Source organism: Delphinapterus leucas, chromosome 18, assembly GCF_059928025.1.
Source record: "Delphinapterus leucas isolate spDelLeu-1000000601 "Yukka" chromosome 18, BTC_Dleu_Yukka2, whole genome shotgun sequence".
Taxonomy (NCBI): Eukaryota; Metazoa; Chordata; class Mammalia; order Artiodactyla; family Monodontidae; genus Delphinapterus; species Delphinapterus leucas.
In genome coordinates, this window is record NC_143146.1 from 70944390 (window position 1) to 70962954 (window position 18565).

The following is an 18565-nucleotide window of genomic DNA, read 5'->3' on the forward strand; positions in this document are numbered from 1 at the left end:
TGGACACTTTTAGGTTGGTAAGGCATTTGCATGCACCCAACTTCAGGCAAACTGCACCATGTCAATAATTTGGTATAGTTTCGTATGCTTTTGGTACATTTTCCATTCTGGTGCAAGAGTGACAATGAGTAAACCTCATGTTCTACTTTCCCAACTTTAATTAGCGCTGCTCCAGTTCTTGGCCATTTAGAGATATCAGAGGGGAGGTGCCAGGGCTGTCTTCTAAACTAAAACCTCACCACGCTGCAGGGGTGGAGTAAAACAATTAGACAGGAGAGCCCATTTGAAATCCCAAAGCATGCACACGGGACCTTGCGATGCTTAGCACTAGATTAACATGAGTAAAATGCCAACTACGGGGATATGCCTCCAGGCAGCATATGGCCACAGCTCAAAAAGGCATTTCTTTCTTTTTAGCCTTAGTACTGCATCATTTTGGAACCAGAGAGAGTTGAAGACTATACAAAGGGAGAGAATACACACACATACACACCCCGCTAGGGAAGAGAAATGATAAAACAGTGGTTGTAGATTATAATAATAAATTTTTTTAGGCACAGCTTCAAGCTTACTGTCACAACTGTGACACAAGGTTTCCATACCCTTCAGCCAAGTGACAACTGCCTCAGTGTAAAAGTGAGTAATCAAATCAGAAATAGGTGTGTGGCCACATCCATCACCAATATAACTGGTAAAAGTGTTTCTATATGGTGAATACCTATCTTCAACAGTGTTGACAACAGGCTACACCACACAAATGGCATTTTGCACTCTGGAGAAGGCCTGCTTCCTGCTCCTAGGGTCCTCAGTGAATTTCCTTTCTGGTCAGTAGAGGAGAATCCAGGGATTCTCTGGACTCACACCACCTTCCCCAGTGACCTTGTTTCAGTCTTTCGTTGCAAGTAGACAGGGCTGTGTCAGGAATTCTCTGACAGTTGGTACAGGAGGATGAGTGTGCCAGTGTGAGCGCTGCAGGGGACATGCTGCTGCCAGCTGGTGGGGGGCACTTATACGGGCACACTTAAAATAGACTTGAACGGCTGAGAGGGGACAGACTGCTCCTTAAGTGCCAGTGTTGGAAACGCTTGGTTACCTGTCTTCTGGAACCAAGTTATCTGGAAGGGCAAGGAGTTTATATGTCTGGAGATTTCCATCTGATTTCCATCCTGGGGATTGGGGGTGTGGGGGCAGGAGTCTATGAAGTCCCAGATGTCACCCTTGGGTGGAGGGAATACCTGCGGGGCACAGGCACACAGTGGTGGGTTCCCAGAGGGAGGAGATACTCTACAAAGGGGTCTGATCTAGGAGGCTGGGAGACGCAGTACATGTTGCCATCTCTGGATTTCCTGCTACATCATAACATGGGCAACTCTCTCCCAAGAGGGGCTGGGAGGTAGCACAGGACAGCGGAAAAGAGCATGGGCAGGGAGTCACACACATCTGGGGTCAAGCCCCACCTCTATCACTTGACAAGTAATCTTGGGGAAACTGCAAAACTCTTTAAACCTTAAAATAGGGGAAGTAGTAATAACTCGTCAGGGTGACTGTGAGAATTAAAGTTATATATAAAATACTTAGTACTATATCTGGCACGTAGTATGTGCTCGATGTACTGTGTCACCATTGACCAAGGAGGTTTCCTTCCCTTTAATATGTAAATATTCTCACAGAAGTGATGGGACCTGGTGTGGGGATAAATCACATGGACCTGAGCAAGGGGTTGATGTCCTTGGCTAAGGGTGTCTCCAGGGTACAAAAGCTGGCATTATCAAGTTGTCTTATGGTATGAATATTTTTGATAAGAAATAAAGTACCCTGGGCTTCCCTGGTGGTGCAATGGTTAAGAATCCGCCTGCCAATGCAGGGGACACGGGTTTGAGCCCTGGTCTGGGAAGATCCCACATGCCGCGGAGCAACTAAGCCCGTGTGTCACAACTACTGAGCCTGCACTCTAGAGCCCGCGAGCCACAACTACTGAGCCCGAGTGCCACAACTACTGAAGCCTGCGCGCCTAGAGCCCGTGCTCCACGACAAGAGAAGCCACCGCAATGAGAAGCCCGCGCACCGCAACGAAGAGTAGCCCCCACTCGCCACAACTAGAGAAAGCCCACGCGCAGCAGCTAAGACCCAATGCAGCCAAAAATAAAAATAAATAAAATAAATTTTTATACAAAAAAAGAAAGTACCTGTGAGAATCCACACATGTGATCAGAAAGGTATCAGACTGATTAGAATTAAACAGAATTCAACATTCACTCGTTGAGATCTGCTCATTTCAAGTCTATAGGACATCCACATGACTACCTCTACTCTGAGCTACTTTATGATAGATGTGTTCCTACAATCATGTGTGAAACTCAACACTAACTTTATTTCTCTGCATTCGAGGAAGTTCTGTAAAGCAAATCATCCACACCTAATCCATCTTTTTTTGAAGGTCAAAACTTTCTCCCATCTTCAAGTTGGTACGTGGGTTCTGTATTCTTTCTTCCCACCTCTCACCCTAAGAGCTGGGCCACAACTGCTACTCTCTTTCACGTGCTCCACCCCAGCACTCTGGGAAAACATGTAGCATTAAGAAAATATTCAAGATTTGACAGAAGAATCATCGGTACCTTGGACACATTGTTTAGGGACCTTTAATTAGAAGGTAAGGGAGACAACTACCTACGGCAAAAGCCACAGTACGGGCGCTCAGAGTGCCCAGTCTCCGGAAAGTCCCCTCCCCCAGGGGAATTCCCGCAGAGGAATGTCCTCAGGGAAGAGCCTGTGTCAGGAATGCTGCTCGGGCCAAAAAGTGGCCTGCGTTCCTGCAAGCCTACATTCAGGTCACGGGCGTCCCTGGCCAGGGTGACCTGTCTCTCTCTAATGGGGCGCGCCTCAGGGACCCCCGAGTCCGGCTCCTCTCGTCTCAGCATCAAACTTTCTCCTGGAACAAAACCTCTTTCAAACCACATGGGGGCAGGAGGATGGAGGATGGCAAAGCCACCAGCTGCTGCCCGGAGACAGCCCTCCTCCTCCAGCCCGCTTCCCTCAGCCGCCACCCTCTTCCTCGCAGGGAAAGCGGCCCAGACAGCGCAGCCCCGCCCAGCCCCGCCCAGCCCGCGCCTCAGCCCACCGCCCGCCCGCTGTAGCCCTGGGCTTTGCAAAGCCACTTCCCGGCGCTGCGACGCCCGAGGCGACGGGGCGAGCCCAGCCGAGTACCTTTAGGAAGAGGTCAGGACACCGACACCCAAGGAGACCCGCAGCATCGCCCGAACGCCGCCGCCGCCGCCGCCGCCGCCGCCGCGGGAGGCTACTCCTTTGCGCCAAGAGCCGGAGCAGGCTGGGACCCGCCGCCGCCGCCGCCGCCGCCGCCGCCGCCGCCTGCGCCGCTCGAGCTCCCTGCGCCGCGCTGCGCTCGCTGCGCCCCGACTCAGCTGCCCGGCGACCGCCACTGTCAAGCGGAGCCCCGCCCCCTGCGCGCCGGGCGAGCCGCGGCCCCCGGGACGCGCCGCCGCCCGGATTGGCTGCGGAGTCGCTGGCTCCGCCCCCATCGCCGCGCCCCTCCCGCGCTGGGGGCGCGCGCGGCAGCCGGTTCCTTCCAGGGGCGCAGCGAAGGGTGGGGTCCCGGGCTGGGCGCCCAGAAAAGACTACCTAGGGTGGAGTCTCGGAATTATAGACAGAGGGTTTTTTTGTTTTGTTTCTGCTTTTTTTTTTTTTTAACCTGAGGGTGCCCTCACACACCGTCCAAACTTCATTTTATGTGGAGATTAAATCCAGTTCAACAACTTACCCAAGGTCACAGAGCAAGGAGATTGATTTTGTACTTCTGTATTAAATCGAAGCTGCTTCAGCTTTTATTTCTCAGTCACGCAGAGATGCGTTCTAATAACTGAGCTATGTACACAGTGTAACAAGAAATTAAGAATCCATAGAGACAGTAGATTAGTGGTTGCTAGGGGGCGGGGAAGGGGGGATGGGGAGTGACTGCTAATAGGTTGGGGTTTCTTTGGGGGTGATGAGACTGTTCCTCAATTTGTTAGCGGTGATGGATGCACAATTCTGAATATACTAAAAGCCACTGCATTGTACACCTTAAGTGAAATTGTGGTACAGGTTTTCCCTGCTACCCAAAGTAGAGTGTTCCTATGAAGCCTTTCATAAACCAAAACGGCATAAAGCACAGAATCAATGACCTTGGGGCACATCTTGCTAACGCATACACAAAATAAATGGAGATAAAGCACAGATGCTCACAGACACAGCTCAAAACTACGGCAGATGGATGCCGCGATGCTGAGTGTAGTTCCCGGAGGAGGACCTTGGCAGGGCCACTCTCCTTGCCCAGGTTGGCGCTGCCTCCATAAGAGCTTGTTGCAAATCAAATGACAAATACTACGTTTGCTTTTTGCCTTTTACATAAAAGCACAAAGAGGGTTTTACACAAAACCCTCTTTGGATTTCCTTCAGTTAGCGCAAATGGTTACTAATGTAGGTTTGTCGTAAAAGCAAAGTGGTATATGGCAAACTTTTGAAAAAAACTGAGGATACCTGTATGTGAATTACATCTCAGTAAAGCTGTTATAAAACCATATTGAGAGTTATAGTGCTTTAGGGAGACACACATAGGCACATAGTTGGAGTACGTCACAATTCTGTTCTTTGTGGGCAGAAATGGCTTATATGCATGCACCCATCCACTCATTCAATAAACCATGTATCTTTATCAGGTGCTCTGACAGGGGTACACAGATTGATAATACATGATCTCTGTCTTCAAGAAGTTGCCAGACTGTTAAGGGGACAGTCGTTATAATACAATAAGGTGTTACTCCAAGGAGGTAAGACAGTGCCAGGTTTAGGGTACTGAGACCTAAGGCAGGACCTTGGCACAGGTGTGGAGGGGCTGGTGTTGTGCTGTCTTTTAGCAATGTCTGATGTGGCCCTGTCTGGGAGGTGTGGCAGGAAGTGAAGCTGGACAGTTACTCACAGGACAAAGTATCGCCGTGGATTAGAGCTCAGTTCAAGAGGGGCAGCCCAATCAGGAAGTGAACATTTGAATTCCTCTGGGTCTTTCTTATCCCTCCTGTAGTGTGTGATTTTGGTGGTCTTAATCTAAGCCCAGTTTCACCGTCTCTGAGGGGCATAGTAGTATCATTAGCCGGCCTTTGTTTCTACCTTTTTAGTACACGAAGGGCTTTCTTGCATTCTCTCCTGAAAGTGGAGAGGTGAGGGGAAGCACTTAAGGCTGTATGGTTTCTAACTGATGGAGCTGAGACAAAACTCATGTCCTGGCTCTAGGAAAACTTTTTTTTTTAATTTTATGTATTTATTTATTTTTGGCTGTGTTGGGTCCTCATTGCTGCGCGTGGTCTTTCTTTAGTTGTGCCGAGCAGGGGCTACTCTTTGTTGCGGTGTGCGGGCTTACTGCAGTGGCTTCTCTTCTTGCAGAGCACGGACTGTAGGCGTGCGGGCTTCAGTAGTTGTGGCACGTGGGCTCAGTAGCTGTGGCTCGCGGGCTCTAGAACGCAGGCTCATTAGTTGTGGCGCACGGGCTTAGTTGCTCCACAGCATGTGGGATCTTCCCGGACCAGGGCTCGAACCCGTGTCCCCTGCATCGGCAGGTGGATCCTTAACCACTGCACCACGAGGGAAGTCCCCAACAGCATTTTTCTTTTCCTCCACCTTTTCTCTCAACTCTCGTGGGATCATGAACACCTTTGAAAGTGGGTACTGTGCTTTGTTAATTTCCTTATTTCCCCTCCCCCCCACCTGCATCCCCCATCTATCCTTACCCTGTCCACTTCCTCATCCCCTTCCCCATCTCCATCCAGGTACTGAGAGTGCCTGGGACCCAATAGGCCCTCAGTGAATGTCTGTTAAATGTTCAGTATGATTTACCATCAAAAAGGGTATCATCTTTTTGTTGTTGTTACTAATTGTTTATAGTGCTGACATACATTATGAAGTCTGGAAATTAATTGGCCCATATAGTGTGTACACTCTGGAGTTTTGGGACATAGTTGTAAGAACATTAGAGAATCACATCCCACGCTTTAATAAGCTGTGAGTTGAACCCTAAATCTAAATGCCTGAAATTTAAAAGTTAGTCTCAATCTACGGAAGCACAATTTTAATATTTTAACAGTAATTAAGCTAAGTACTTGACAGCAGAATAATTTTAATACTTATTATAGAAATGTTTTCACTCTGAGGAGATAATTTCCTAGTAGTTTTAAAGATCTTCGAAATCTTTCCTAACCCTTCCTTGCTTCTTTTCTTTTTCAGGTCATCCTTTTCGTCTCATTTTTATCCTTCACAAGATTGTAATATCTAATTAACACTGCAGCATTACAATTCTCTTTTCCATAAATTTCTGTGCAAAAATCTAGGGAATCCAGAAGAATGGGGGAGTGCTGATCTCCCTGGAGTCCTTAGGCAGGGGAGAACCAATGAGAAGGCTGGAGCCATTCCTCCTGCAGGAGCAAATGTTGTCCCTCCCCGAGGAGTTATGATGTACTGGAAGAAATGAGGTAATGAAAATAAGCAAGCTACTTTGTGAGTGTTATCAAATATCGTCAGCCCCAGCCAGATCGATCCCTAAATAAGTATTCTTTACTGATCAAAGTAAAAGCAGATGAACATGACGGTTTTCCTAATATATTTAGGAAAAAAATGATTTGTGCGGAAGGACCAACTTAATTGGACCACACATAACAGCGTGTGGGAAGCAGTCCTCGGGAAGAGGGAAGTGGTGTCATTGGAGGGGTTCAGCCGCTGTCAGCCGTCCACTGCCCCCAGCCATGGCTCCACAGCCTTCTCAAGCAGGCTTCCTCCTTTCCAGGTCACTTGGCAGAGAGCTATTCGGACAGTGAACAGCTAATGCCCCTTGGGATATTTACGGGACCTGCTTCTATAGATGAAAAGACAATCAAAGGTAGAGAGGAGGAGCCAGAACGTTCCCCTGCTGAGCCATCTGCCAGATCCTGGTGTTTCCGGTCAGCTAGCCTGGGGTCCCTTGCCGTTCTAGGAGAATCAACGTACCTTATGACAAAATTTCAGGATAGGAAGGATACAAGCAGACAGTGACTGCAAACGTTGGTAGCCCCATGAAAAAGAACAATTTTGTAAGTAGTGTAAATGTGAAAATTGTGAAGTTTTTTTTTTTTTTAATCAAAACTAATGCTAAAATTGTATACTCTAAAAAGTTAACAGTGGGGACCCATTCCCTAGCTGAGAAAAGAACACATCATCCTGTCTGGATGATCAGGGGAAAAGGCATCCATGATGGAGATGGATTTTGAGCTGACAGTGAAAGATAAGTGAGGAACAGTAGTCTGAGAATGAGGGGGGAGGGCAGAGCAGGAGTAAACAGCACCTGGAAAATCCCGGGGTGTGAATATGTATATGGTTTCAGAAGAAAGCAAGCTGACTGGGTGTGGATGAAGTGTGGAGGGGATACACGTTTCTGTTCATCTACACTGATTATACGTTCTCTGCCTTTGCATATTACGGGTCCCCCACCTCCACTTCCAGAAAAATAGCTTTGTATTTAAGAGAGAAAAGAAACAGGCTTGAAGTAACTTGGCTGTTCCCTAGAGAATGAGAAAATAAAAATTTTCATATTATGTGAAAGTAAAGTCAAGCATGCTATGCAATTATTCAGAGTAAACCACTTAAAAGGCTCTTCAGTACAATAAAGAAGAATAGTTATCCCAAAGGAAGCTACTGTTTTGACATTTAACTGGGAAGACATCCAAAAATTTAGACAAGGGTTATAGCCCTTGCCTTTCTTTTGGAAGATTTCATAGTGATTATTCAGAGAAGCTGATGTCTGCAGTTCTACTTACCTTCAAACGATAATAAAATAAAACAAAACCCAACAGATGCACGTGTTTAAAGGAGACTGACACTGAAATCATTTCTATCTTTTAAATAATTGACTTGAAGCATTTTTTTGATGTAGCTAAACTTCTCTCAAAAATGAACTCAAATTATCCTTTTGTATTTCTTAACTCTCTCTTTTTGATTACTTTTAAAAACTCCTATTGCCAGGTTGTCTTGACCACTTAACATGATAACAATTACTTTACTTCTTTTGAAGGATGCCATTCTAGTTATGAAATGAAACTAGAGGAGCTCCAACGTTGGTGGTGGGTGGAATAGATGCAGGGCTGTCCCAGGACTGGTTTGGAGTCAGGCAGATTTGAATGATCTAAGCTAGTTTTGCAGATTCGGTTCTCATTTCCAGCTAGCACTTCTGTGCTTTTATCAGGTTAAAAGACACGTGGCTACTGGAAGAACCATGTATATGTTATATTCTATACAAGTAGCAACTACAATGTTTTCAGCTTTACGTTGGTTCCTGAGGCCTTGTACTCTGCACCCACAGCCCTCAGCATGATTCAAAATTCAGATGGATGCTTGTGTACTAGGAAGCCTGGGGGGCTTATATGGAGGTTGGCCAGCAGCAAGGGCCTTGGAGAAGTGAAAATCAGGGCAGTTCCAGCTCTACCCGTGTGCGGAGTGTGAAAAGCTCCAATAGCATTCGTCTCCCTTAACAATTTATTGAAGTGAAATCGGGTTAAACTAAACTCACAGCCACCTTGAAGACAGAAGGGTAAATTGCAGCTTGAGGGATGTGCATGGACAAGGGGAGGGAGATTCCCACCTGAGCTGGGATGTGGAGGTTGAAAGGTTGTACATACGTGCACCCAGGTTTTTTTCAGCACCATCTGAATTGTTCTCAGGCTCTCTCTTGCACACAGCCCATTCTCTGCCACTCCGTGGGCCAGGTATGGTTCGGGGGTGGCATCATCGAGTTTGCTTACAGATATCAAACCTTGTGAATTTCTTGTGAAATATTTATGTATTTCATTAATTTTTCCCCCAAGACTATATGTTTCTAACAGATGTATTTCTACAATTATCTTTTCAAAACAGTACCTGCCACGGTCTGAAGATGCTCTAAGTATTCTATAGTTAAAGTTCCAATTTGAGTTCACTAATCACTGCTGACTAAAAGCACAATGAATTGCAAATGTGTAATTTTCAGGCATGTGCTGAAAATTTACCCAAGTTATAGACTTTGAAGTGGCAAAGAATCAACAAAATATATAATTTTGATGAATTTAGAAATGTTGAACAATTAATTATTAGAAATAAAAATGAAATTCTTAATACCTCTCTTTGCTCAGAAAAAAAATCATTTTTAAATTCAACTAGAAAATAAAGATGAACTGTAATGAGTGTTGAATCAGCTGTAATATGATGTTATGAACCAGATTAATGTAGTATTAATTAGTTTGATTATAATCTATTTATATATCAGAGCATGAATTTTAAAATCTTGAAGTAATATGTAATTACAGAGTAAACTTTTTTTCCATAAAAAATGTGTCTTAATTTCCCTAAAATTAATCATGGAAAGAAAAATTGCAAACCTCATCTAAAGCGAAATATATTTATATCTATTTGCTCTTTCAATATTCAAACATTCCTAGGGACTTTAAAACCCTAACAAAAATATTATATTTGTTATAAATGTTGTTGCTTTATTATTTAGTGATTGCTCTTCATTGATGTAATCCCTACAATACTGTTGTTACTTGTTTCTCCAAACACACCTTAGGAAAATGAATTAAGCATTATATAATCAGTGGATAATTATATTGAACTCACAAATAATATAACTGCTCTTTTCCCTATATTTTAAAAGAAATATTAAGATAAAAGAAACTTATAGTTAATTTTTACTTTATTCATTTCTTTGTCAGTGGTTGTGGTAGCTCCATATGACTAAGACACAGAGTTTTAGCTGTAGAAAATCTATGTCTAAACTGTTCAAGTTTAATATTCTTTCATCATTTAGTTCATCCCCCAAGTTGGTTAAATATAAGTGTTGGCCCTGCACAATCAAATCCTACAGACAGTATTGAAAATGTTGTTTTCATTTTTACAAAGTATGCCTTTGATTTTTCTAGAAAATGAGATGTGCATGCCTCTAGGATGAATAATGCCCAAGTATGCATTTAAAATACTTTTAGATATTGACTTTTAAATCATATTTCAGAAACCATTAGAGTTGTACTTACAAACACCATCTCAGACATCTCTATAGTATTCAGTAACAGCTGTTGGGTCAGAGAAATAATGTACTTCATTTTAAAAACCATTTCATGCCAGATGGATATGCCCATTATAAATTTGGATTTCAGATATCTGATTAATAGAAATATCAAAGGAAATAGTCCTACTTTACATTCTAAGAAATTAAACTTCTTTTCTGGGTCAGTTATTAGGAGAGGAAGACCAAGTCAACAATCTGGTTTATTTTCTAGAATCCATTAGGGACACTGACACAGTTGAATTTTTCTCTCAAAGGTTCTTTTTTTTTTAATGTTGTTCCTTAATTGGAAAACAATCACTCAAACCCTAAGGGAAAAAAATTACTAAAAGTCATACAATTTGATGGTATAAATTAACAGTGCAACAAAATATTATGCTAACCAAGATAAACAGTTACGTAATTGCCTTGAATCCCCCCCGAAATCATACAGTTGGTCCTCCACCTTCTGAAAGCGAAATCTTTAGTCAAGGCGCCATGAAAAGGTAAATTACTTCTTTCTTGCGGCTAATGATTATTAATTGTGACAATCTGATATTAAGCAAAAGTGAGGAGCACTCTGATCTTGCAAAGACTTAAGTTTTTTTTTTTTCTAAGTCTTGCATTTTAATGTGGTTTTCTTTATACAGTGACAACTCAATGAACAAACCCTTCAGGAATAAAGTTTCATTATAACAAAATTGTCCAAAGTTGACAGAATTGACCTACAAAAAAACATAGGGAGTAAGCTCCTTGACACTGGTCTTAGCAATGATGTTTTTAAGATGTGACACCAAAAGCGAAAAAAAAAACAAAAAAAAACAAGTGGGACTACATCCAACTAAAAAGCATCTACACAGCAAAAGAAACCATCAACAAAATGAAAGAAAATACAACCTACAGAATGGAAGAAAATATTTGCAACTCATACAACTGCTAAGGGGTTAATATCTAAAATATATTAAGAACTCACACAACTCAGTAGCAAAAAATCAAACAATTCAATTTAAAAATGGGCAGAGGAACTGAATACACATTTTTCCAAAGAAGACATATAAATGATCAATAGGTACATGGAAAGGTACTCACATCCTTAATCATCAGGGAAATGCAAATCAAAACTACAATGAGATATTACCTCACACTTGTTACAATGACTATTATCAAAAAGACAAGAGATAACAAGTGTTGGTGAGGATGTGGAGAAAAGGGAACCCTTGTGCACTGTTGGTGGGAGTGGAAATTGGTTTAGCCTCTAAGGAAAGCAGTTTGGAGGTTCCTCAAAAAACTAAAAATAGAATTACCACATGATCCAGCAATCCCACTTCTGGGTATATATCCAGAGTAAATGAAAACAGAATATCAGAGAGATATCTGTGCTTTCATGTTCATAGCAACATTATTCACAATAGCCAAGATATGGAAACGACGTTAAGTGTCCATCAACACATGAATGGATAAAGAAGGTGTGGTATATGTACAGATGGTCCCCAACTTATGACGGTTTGAATTACGATTTTTTGACTTTATGATGGTGCAAAAGTGATATGCATTCTGTAGAAACTGTACTTTGAATGGTTTTTTTTGGCTGTGTTGGGCCTTCGTTGCTGCGCGTGGGCTTTCTCTAGTTGCGTTGAGCAGGGGCTACTCTTCGTTGCGGTGCGCGGGCTTCTCATTGCAGTGGCTTCTCTTGTTGCAGAGCACGGGCTCTAGGTGCGTGGGCTTCAGTAGTTGTGGCGCAGGCTCAATAGTTGTGGCTCACGGGCTCTAGAGCGCAGGCTCAGTAGTTGTGGCGCATGGGCTTAGTTGCTCCGCGGCATGTGGGATCTTCCCGGACCAGGGGTCACACCCGTGTCCCCTGCGTTGGCAGGCAGATTCTTAACCACTGCGCCACCAGGGAAGTCCCTGCACTTTGAATTTTGAATTTAGATCTTTTCCTGGGCTACTGATAGGTGGTATGATACTCTCTTGTGTGATTCTGGGCAGCGACAGTGAGCCGCAGCTCCCAGTCAACCAGAGGCTCACAAGGGTGAGCAGCTGATACACCTACAACCATTCCGTACCCATAACAACCATTCTGTTTTTCACTTTCAATACAGAATCCAATACATGGCATGAGATATTCAACACTTCGTTATATTGTCACCTATTCTATAAAATAGGCTTTGTGTTAGATGATTTTGCCCAACTGTAGGCTAATGTTGTGTTCTGAGCATGTTGAAGGTAGGCTGGGCTAAGCTATGTTGTTCCGTGGGTTAGGGGTATTAAATACATTTTCAATTTATGATATTTTCAACATACGATGGGTTTATGGGGCATAACCCTATCGTAAGTCGAGGAAGATCTGTATATACAATCAAATATTATTCAGACACAACAAAGAAGGAAATGGTGCCATTTGTGACAACATGGATGAACCTGGAGGGCATTATGCTACATGAAATAAGCCAAACAGAGAAAGACGAATGCCGTATGGTATCACTTATATGTGGACTCCGAAATAAACAAATAAGTAAATAAAATAAATAAACAAACACACAAATAAATAAATTTCTTTTTAAAATGTCAAACTCATAGAAACAAAGAGTAGAAAAGTGGTTGCCTTGGGGTGGGGAGGGTGGGGAAAATAGAGGCTGCTAAAAGGCCACAAACAAACAAAAAAAAGCGAAACTGACCAGATTTAAATCTTATACCTGTACATGAATCATGTGAAGCACAGCTACCCTAATATGTTAAGAGGAAAAGATATCTCTTTCAACTGCATACATGTGTTACATCCGTGTGTCTGGACGGCAGACATAAAAATCATTCTGCAATATGTGGAAGTTGGTGAAATCTGTCTCCCCCGTCCCTATCCCTCATTTTTCCACGCCATTCATTTCACTGAATGAGTGAATGCCTTGTTTTTAGTCATTTTGGATAGTTAGGACTTTGGGGCAATATTAGTGATATGGGCCTTATATTTGCCAATTCATGAGAACAAAAGGAAAGGTTTGCCATGTTGGTTTTCACTCTTCAGTAGATGAGCAGCGGGTACGTGTTAGGAGGAGGCATTTGCTGGGCTCGTCATCCGTCTGCGGGGCTTTACTGCTGACCGTACAGCTTCTCCACTTGTCCCCCGTCATCTCCTCCCTTCGAGCCCTCTTTGCTTGGTTTCCGCTCTTCCCTGCCTCGTCTAAATGGCAGCCGTGCTTCTCACAGGAAACTGCTGTCTAATGTCACCGCTGATCAACCCCCCCAAACCCCCTTGGCAATATCACTCTTCACACAGCTACTACCTCAGGAAACGCAGAATGATTCTGTTGCATACGTTGGGGGAGTTTTAAAGCTTCACGATTTTTTAAAACATGCAGGTTAGAATACCGCGAGTGGGTTTGGGTACCTACTACCTATCTTTTGGGTGGCACTCAGCACGTTAATACACAATAGTCCTCACGCATAAGGCACGGCTCCTCTAATTGTCTCATTTCGGCACGTTTATGCTTCAGAATTGCCAGATCAGAGGAGATCATCATTGACAGTTCAGTCCTCTCTGTTCTGAAGCCAAGGTATACTACCAGACTGAAGGGAATCCAGGGAGTCAAAAAGGCTCTTGGCAAGATGGTATCGACGTTCCCAGAACTTTGAAGGAAGGAAACTAGCAGGTAGAGGGCCTCTACATCAAGAGAGTAGGCCTGGGAGGAACCTCCTCAGATTGGGGTGAAAGTGGTCATTCCAGCTGCAGTTCTCTTCGCTCCCCCCAGCCAGCCGGAGCTTGGTCCTCCTTAGCTGTCAAGTCTGAAATGTCCACCATTGGAATCTCTAATGGGGAAAATGGTTCCCATGGGCCACTTGTCTTTAGGAAGTTATTATTAACATGTATTTGCCATATGTTATCTGGGAGCAGCCCCTCCCTACCCAGCCTCTTTCTGTAATCTATGTTAGCCTCCAGACTAGCTAGTTAGCCCTTAAAACCTGAGGGCATAAGACCCATTGACTAATGGGGTTATGAGTGGGGAAGGAGTGCATGCCTTGGGTTGGGGAGTGGAGGTAAATAAAGATACTGAGTCATGGACAGCCAAATTAGGGTGAGGAGTTTGGGAGGGCAAGGGATTGCAAGGGGAAAAAACCTGTACAAAGGTTGGTAGACCCTAAGGGAGAGAGAAAAGTGACATAAACAGAGAGGGGAAGAGAAGAGACACTTAAACCAACTCTGCTTTTTTTGTTTTTCTTTGTTTAGCCTGGATCTTATTCTGTTTACTGTCAAATGAACTCCCACTTTCTCTATTATTTATTAATTTTTGGGGGGAAAATTAAGGATAATTTGTTCACTCTTGTTTGCTGGTGTTGACAGAGCAGCTCCACTTTCTACAGTGGGCTTTTTGAATGGGAGTTGCTTTCTCCTCATTAGTGCTGGAAAAGGACTAAGAGAAAGATTGCTGCCCTTAGCAAAGGGAAAATGCTTTAACTTTGAATTAATATTGTGTTTTTCATTGAATCGAGATGAGGAAATCAAAGATCTCTGAAGGTTGCTGAAGGTGGACAGAGGCTAAGACCCTCATTATAACCCCCCTAATTTTTCTTTTTTAACAATTTACAGGTCAGTGAATTGTTACACTAATCTGAGACTTTCTCTCTCAAAAAAGAGATAGAGATGATAGATAGATGATACATAGATAGATAAGTAAGATATAGATAGACGATTGACAGATTAGGTAGGTAGATAGATGGTAGATAGATAGCTGGATACATAGACGGAGTGTTTGCAGTGGCTGCGGTTCACTGGCTGCTATGTCTTACCGACTTGGCATAGGACACGGTGGTCAGAGGAAGAGAAGTTGTGACACGGTGGTCACACCTTCTCAATGGGAGAGGCTCCCAGTGACGCTGTGCACTGAAGAGCTGCCATCCCCACTATGTCCAGTCTCTGCATTACCAGTCTTTCCTTCCACCGAAAATCAAAATGTCCATCATTCTTCTGATTTCCAGTCGAGCTACCACCTCTCTGATGAGACTCCTAATTATTATGAAGAAATTTCAACAACAGAAAGAAAAATGAACCAAGGCGTGCTTAAAAAGTTCTCTAGACAGGAAGGGCTGAAATATTAGCAATAGACCCCCCTCCCCATAAAATCATTATACTATAACTTCCTATCATTAACAGGACTGGGGCCACATAATCTTCTTTATATCTGGTCCTGTGTCTGCCTCAGACTCTCTTACGTCTTAGTTCATTTATACCCAAGACTACAGGGCTTCATGTAGCCTGGGATCTGGGTGTGTAGTCATAAAATATTTTATGTAGAAATGTTTGTTGTAAATATGCAGAGTGCTTTGATATTCTCTCAGTGTTCTTGATCTTTTAAATCTCTTTATGAGCCTTAGAGAGTTCGTTCCAGCCACCTATGAGAATAACCCAGGGAAATATTTTTCTAGAGCAATCTGAATGGTTTAATGCTGAGAAGGATGAACTTAACAGACAAAGAAAAGAACAACTCCAGAATCTACTGAATAACAAATTACCCAGCATCTTACACTCTGCAGCGTTTTCCCAAGACACATCTTATTAAATCCTCATGCCATAACCCTGTAAGATAGATGGGGAGGAATTATTCTTCTCTTAGAAACATTTGAGGTTCAAGACAGTAAGAGGCTTGTTCAAGATCACACTGCCTCTCTGTGGCTGATCTGGGACTTGAACTAGGTCTTTTGATCCCTGGTGTGAGATTTATGTTCCATTTCTACCCAAGGGTTTGAAAAGCTCATCTTTCTTTTATGGTGTTTCACAGGTTGGTGTATTCAGAAAGCAGACTCTGAGACAGCCTAGTGTTCAGGGGGCTTATTAGGGTGTACTCTCGGGATCAACCCCTGTGGAAAGGAGAGGGAGGAAGAAGATTAGGCAGAGGGAGAAGTGAGCTCGGATGCAAGACCAACGCCACGGGGAGCTCTGGATCCAGGCAGTTTGGTTCCAGGTCCCCCCTTCAGTGACCACATCTCTTTTCCCCTGAATTTGTCAAGAGCAGGGACTATTTACGTCTCTAATGTTTAGTATAGTGTTTGGCACATAAAAGACACTTCATGCTTTCCGAATGAATGAACAAAGTTGGAAAGAACCAAAATGCTTCACAGCAGGGAAGTGGTTAAATCAATTAGGATTAATACTTCAATGGAAAATCACTGAATCTCAATACAGAAAAAATAACAATTATGAAAACTGGGGAACATGAAAAAATTTTACACTCTCGCAAAAGAAAAATAGCACCATGTAATTGTATATGTGCTGGGTTTGCAATGAGGGAAAACGTATCTATTAACATAACAGAAAATAAATAAATGAAAATCATATATTAAAGTGAGGGGATTACGGGTGATTTTCATTTTTTTATTTATGTTTCTTTCAGTGTTGCCATAGTTTAGTTTGTGCAATACTAATTACGTTGTTAAAAAGAAAAGAAAACAAATCACCAGTTTGTGGCTTTTCCAGCAGCACTGTCGGCCTGGGAGTGAGGCTGCTGAGCCCCAGCAGTGAGCTGGGGTTTATTGACGTGGGGAGGAGATCTGGCGGTCGAAGCCATTCAGCCACTCTGGAAGTCGGGGAATGCTATACTTGACTTCCTTAATCCACCCCCAGGGAAGACGTTATCTCCTCGGCTAGGGGCTCTTCCCGAATCTTTTTACTCTTAAATTGAATCCTCAATATCGGCTGGTTCATAATCGCATTGAGTTTCTTTTGATTCACGTTCACTTATCACAAGATGTTGGAATCCTTTAGCAAATTTTTTATTCAATACAATCATACAAGTTCATTTTTCGGCGGTGTTCTTTAAGCTTCTCATGGTGATAGACCACGAACCTATTCAGGGATTGCTGTCTTTTGGCGCAGAAAGAGACTCCTTTTCTCTCCTTCGTATGCTTTGCAGGTGACTTAATAACATTCTGGCATTTTTGCTAGATAGATAATGATTCCATTTTGGCTAGTGTTCTAAATTCTCCAGGGTGCTTCAACCTGACTGCACTATTTGCACAGGGGTTTAAAACCCGACCCTCACTCTTCCTCTTTGGATCCCTTCTCTCTTCTCTTAACTCTCTGTAGCAAATTCTGCCAAATAAAACTCTGCTGTTTGCTCAGCCACTGGGCAAGAGTGGGACCGAGGTCTGTTCTCTGATGCGTCCCATTCTCTGAGCAAATTTTCCCCTTCTTGTGAATCAAAGTCAAGGGTTTTACTTTACCTCTGTGCTCTGCATGGCCACATTCACCCTCAGCACCAGGAAGAAGGAAGGAAGTCACATATGCTCTCTCCTTTAAGAAAGTCTGATTTCACCAAAGATTACACAAAGGGTACTCTATTCAGTAGGTAATAAAGTTGTGAAAAAATCTTATCTGAATCTCAGTGTCTTCTTCTACGTATGGTTTTTATACCCCTGGGTATGTTTTCTTATATATTAATGATCTATACTTTCTAATGTGGCTTTGAAGACAAAGGATGTAGGCAAGGAAGAGAGTAATAGAGATGGGGAATTTCTGGAGATATATATATATCTCCATACATACAAACACATCTCCCTCCATCCTGGATATCACCATTTCAAACATCTAAAACCCTTGGGTTATTCTGGATAACTAAATAGTGATTTCAGGCAGCCAGGGACATAGACATTTCATTCATTCATTCATTCAACAAATTCTTGAGCACCTACTATGCATTAGGCACTGTTCTAGACAACCATTTGTCCACCAAAGCTTAAACTTTGAAATGAATTCTTCTGAAATCTTTTAGATTTCTTTTCACCTTATCCTTTCTATAGTACTCATACTAATCTAATCTTTTCTAGGTGACATAAGTTTAGATACAGCTTGGTAGAGTGGAAAGAATTTTATTGTGTCGAGAGAACTGGATTTTAGTTTCAGTTCTGCTAAAAATTATTTGCGTCTCCTTACGTATTTCTTTACAGATTGTGTTCTATATAAAAGTTCCTTGTAAACTGTGGAAGGCTATGCACATCTAAGGCATCATCCTTATGGACAGTAATTCTAATACTGGATCATAATGCAGATGTTTCTTCAGTATCAACTAAGGTGTACGGAATTATTTGCCCCTATACTAAATAGACCTAGATTTCAGGGCTTTTAGCACTTGTATATATGTGTAGGGGTGCTGAGTTGGGTAAACTGTGGTGGGGCGTTGGGGGAGATTCCCCACCCTTGCAGATTTATTCTGGACAGACGTAAAGTGAATTTTCACACTGTTTTCCTTCTGTTTTGAGAAAGACTTGCAGGGGGACGCTATCTTTCATAAAATTTGTTCATGCGAAAGGAAAGCCTGTAATTTCAAAGCTTTTCCTTCTGTTTTGTGCAGCCAAAGGGCAGAGATCCTAAATAGAAGGCCTGTTGTTTAACGATGTGGATTCCTATTTTGGAATAAGCAAGGGTAGGCTTGAAAGTCAGTTTGGGGCAGGGGTGAAAAACAAAACTATTCTGAAGAAGGGATTAACAGAATT

General features: G+C 42.9%; 2 protein-coding genes across 2 annotated transcripts in view; both read right to left on the reverse strand.

Annotated features, from left to right (window-relative positions):
- The window catches only part of FRY (FRY microtubule binding protein), a 426510-nt gene extending 423176 nt beyond the window's left edge, over positions 1–3334 (reverse strand). Inside the window, exon 1 of the mRNA XM_089899275.1 lies at positions 3205–3334. The gene's annotated coding sequence lies outside the window, so the exon portion shown is untranslated. The remainder of the gene's footprint in view (positions 1–3204) is intronic.
- On the reverse strand, positions 3218–3646 carry LOC149746875 (uncharacterized). The gene is given in 2 exon segments (XM_089899293.1): positions 3218–3370; positions 3372–3646. Coding segments are annotated over 2 exon segments (318 nt in total). The 5' UTR covers positions 3537–3646.
- Between the last annotated feature and the right edge of the window lie 14919 nt (positions 3647–18565).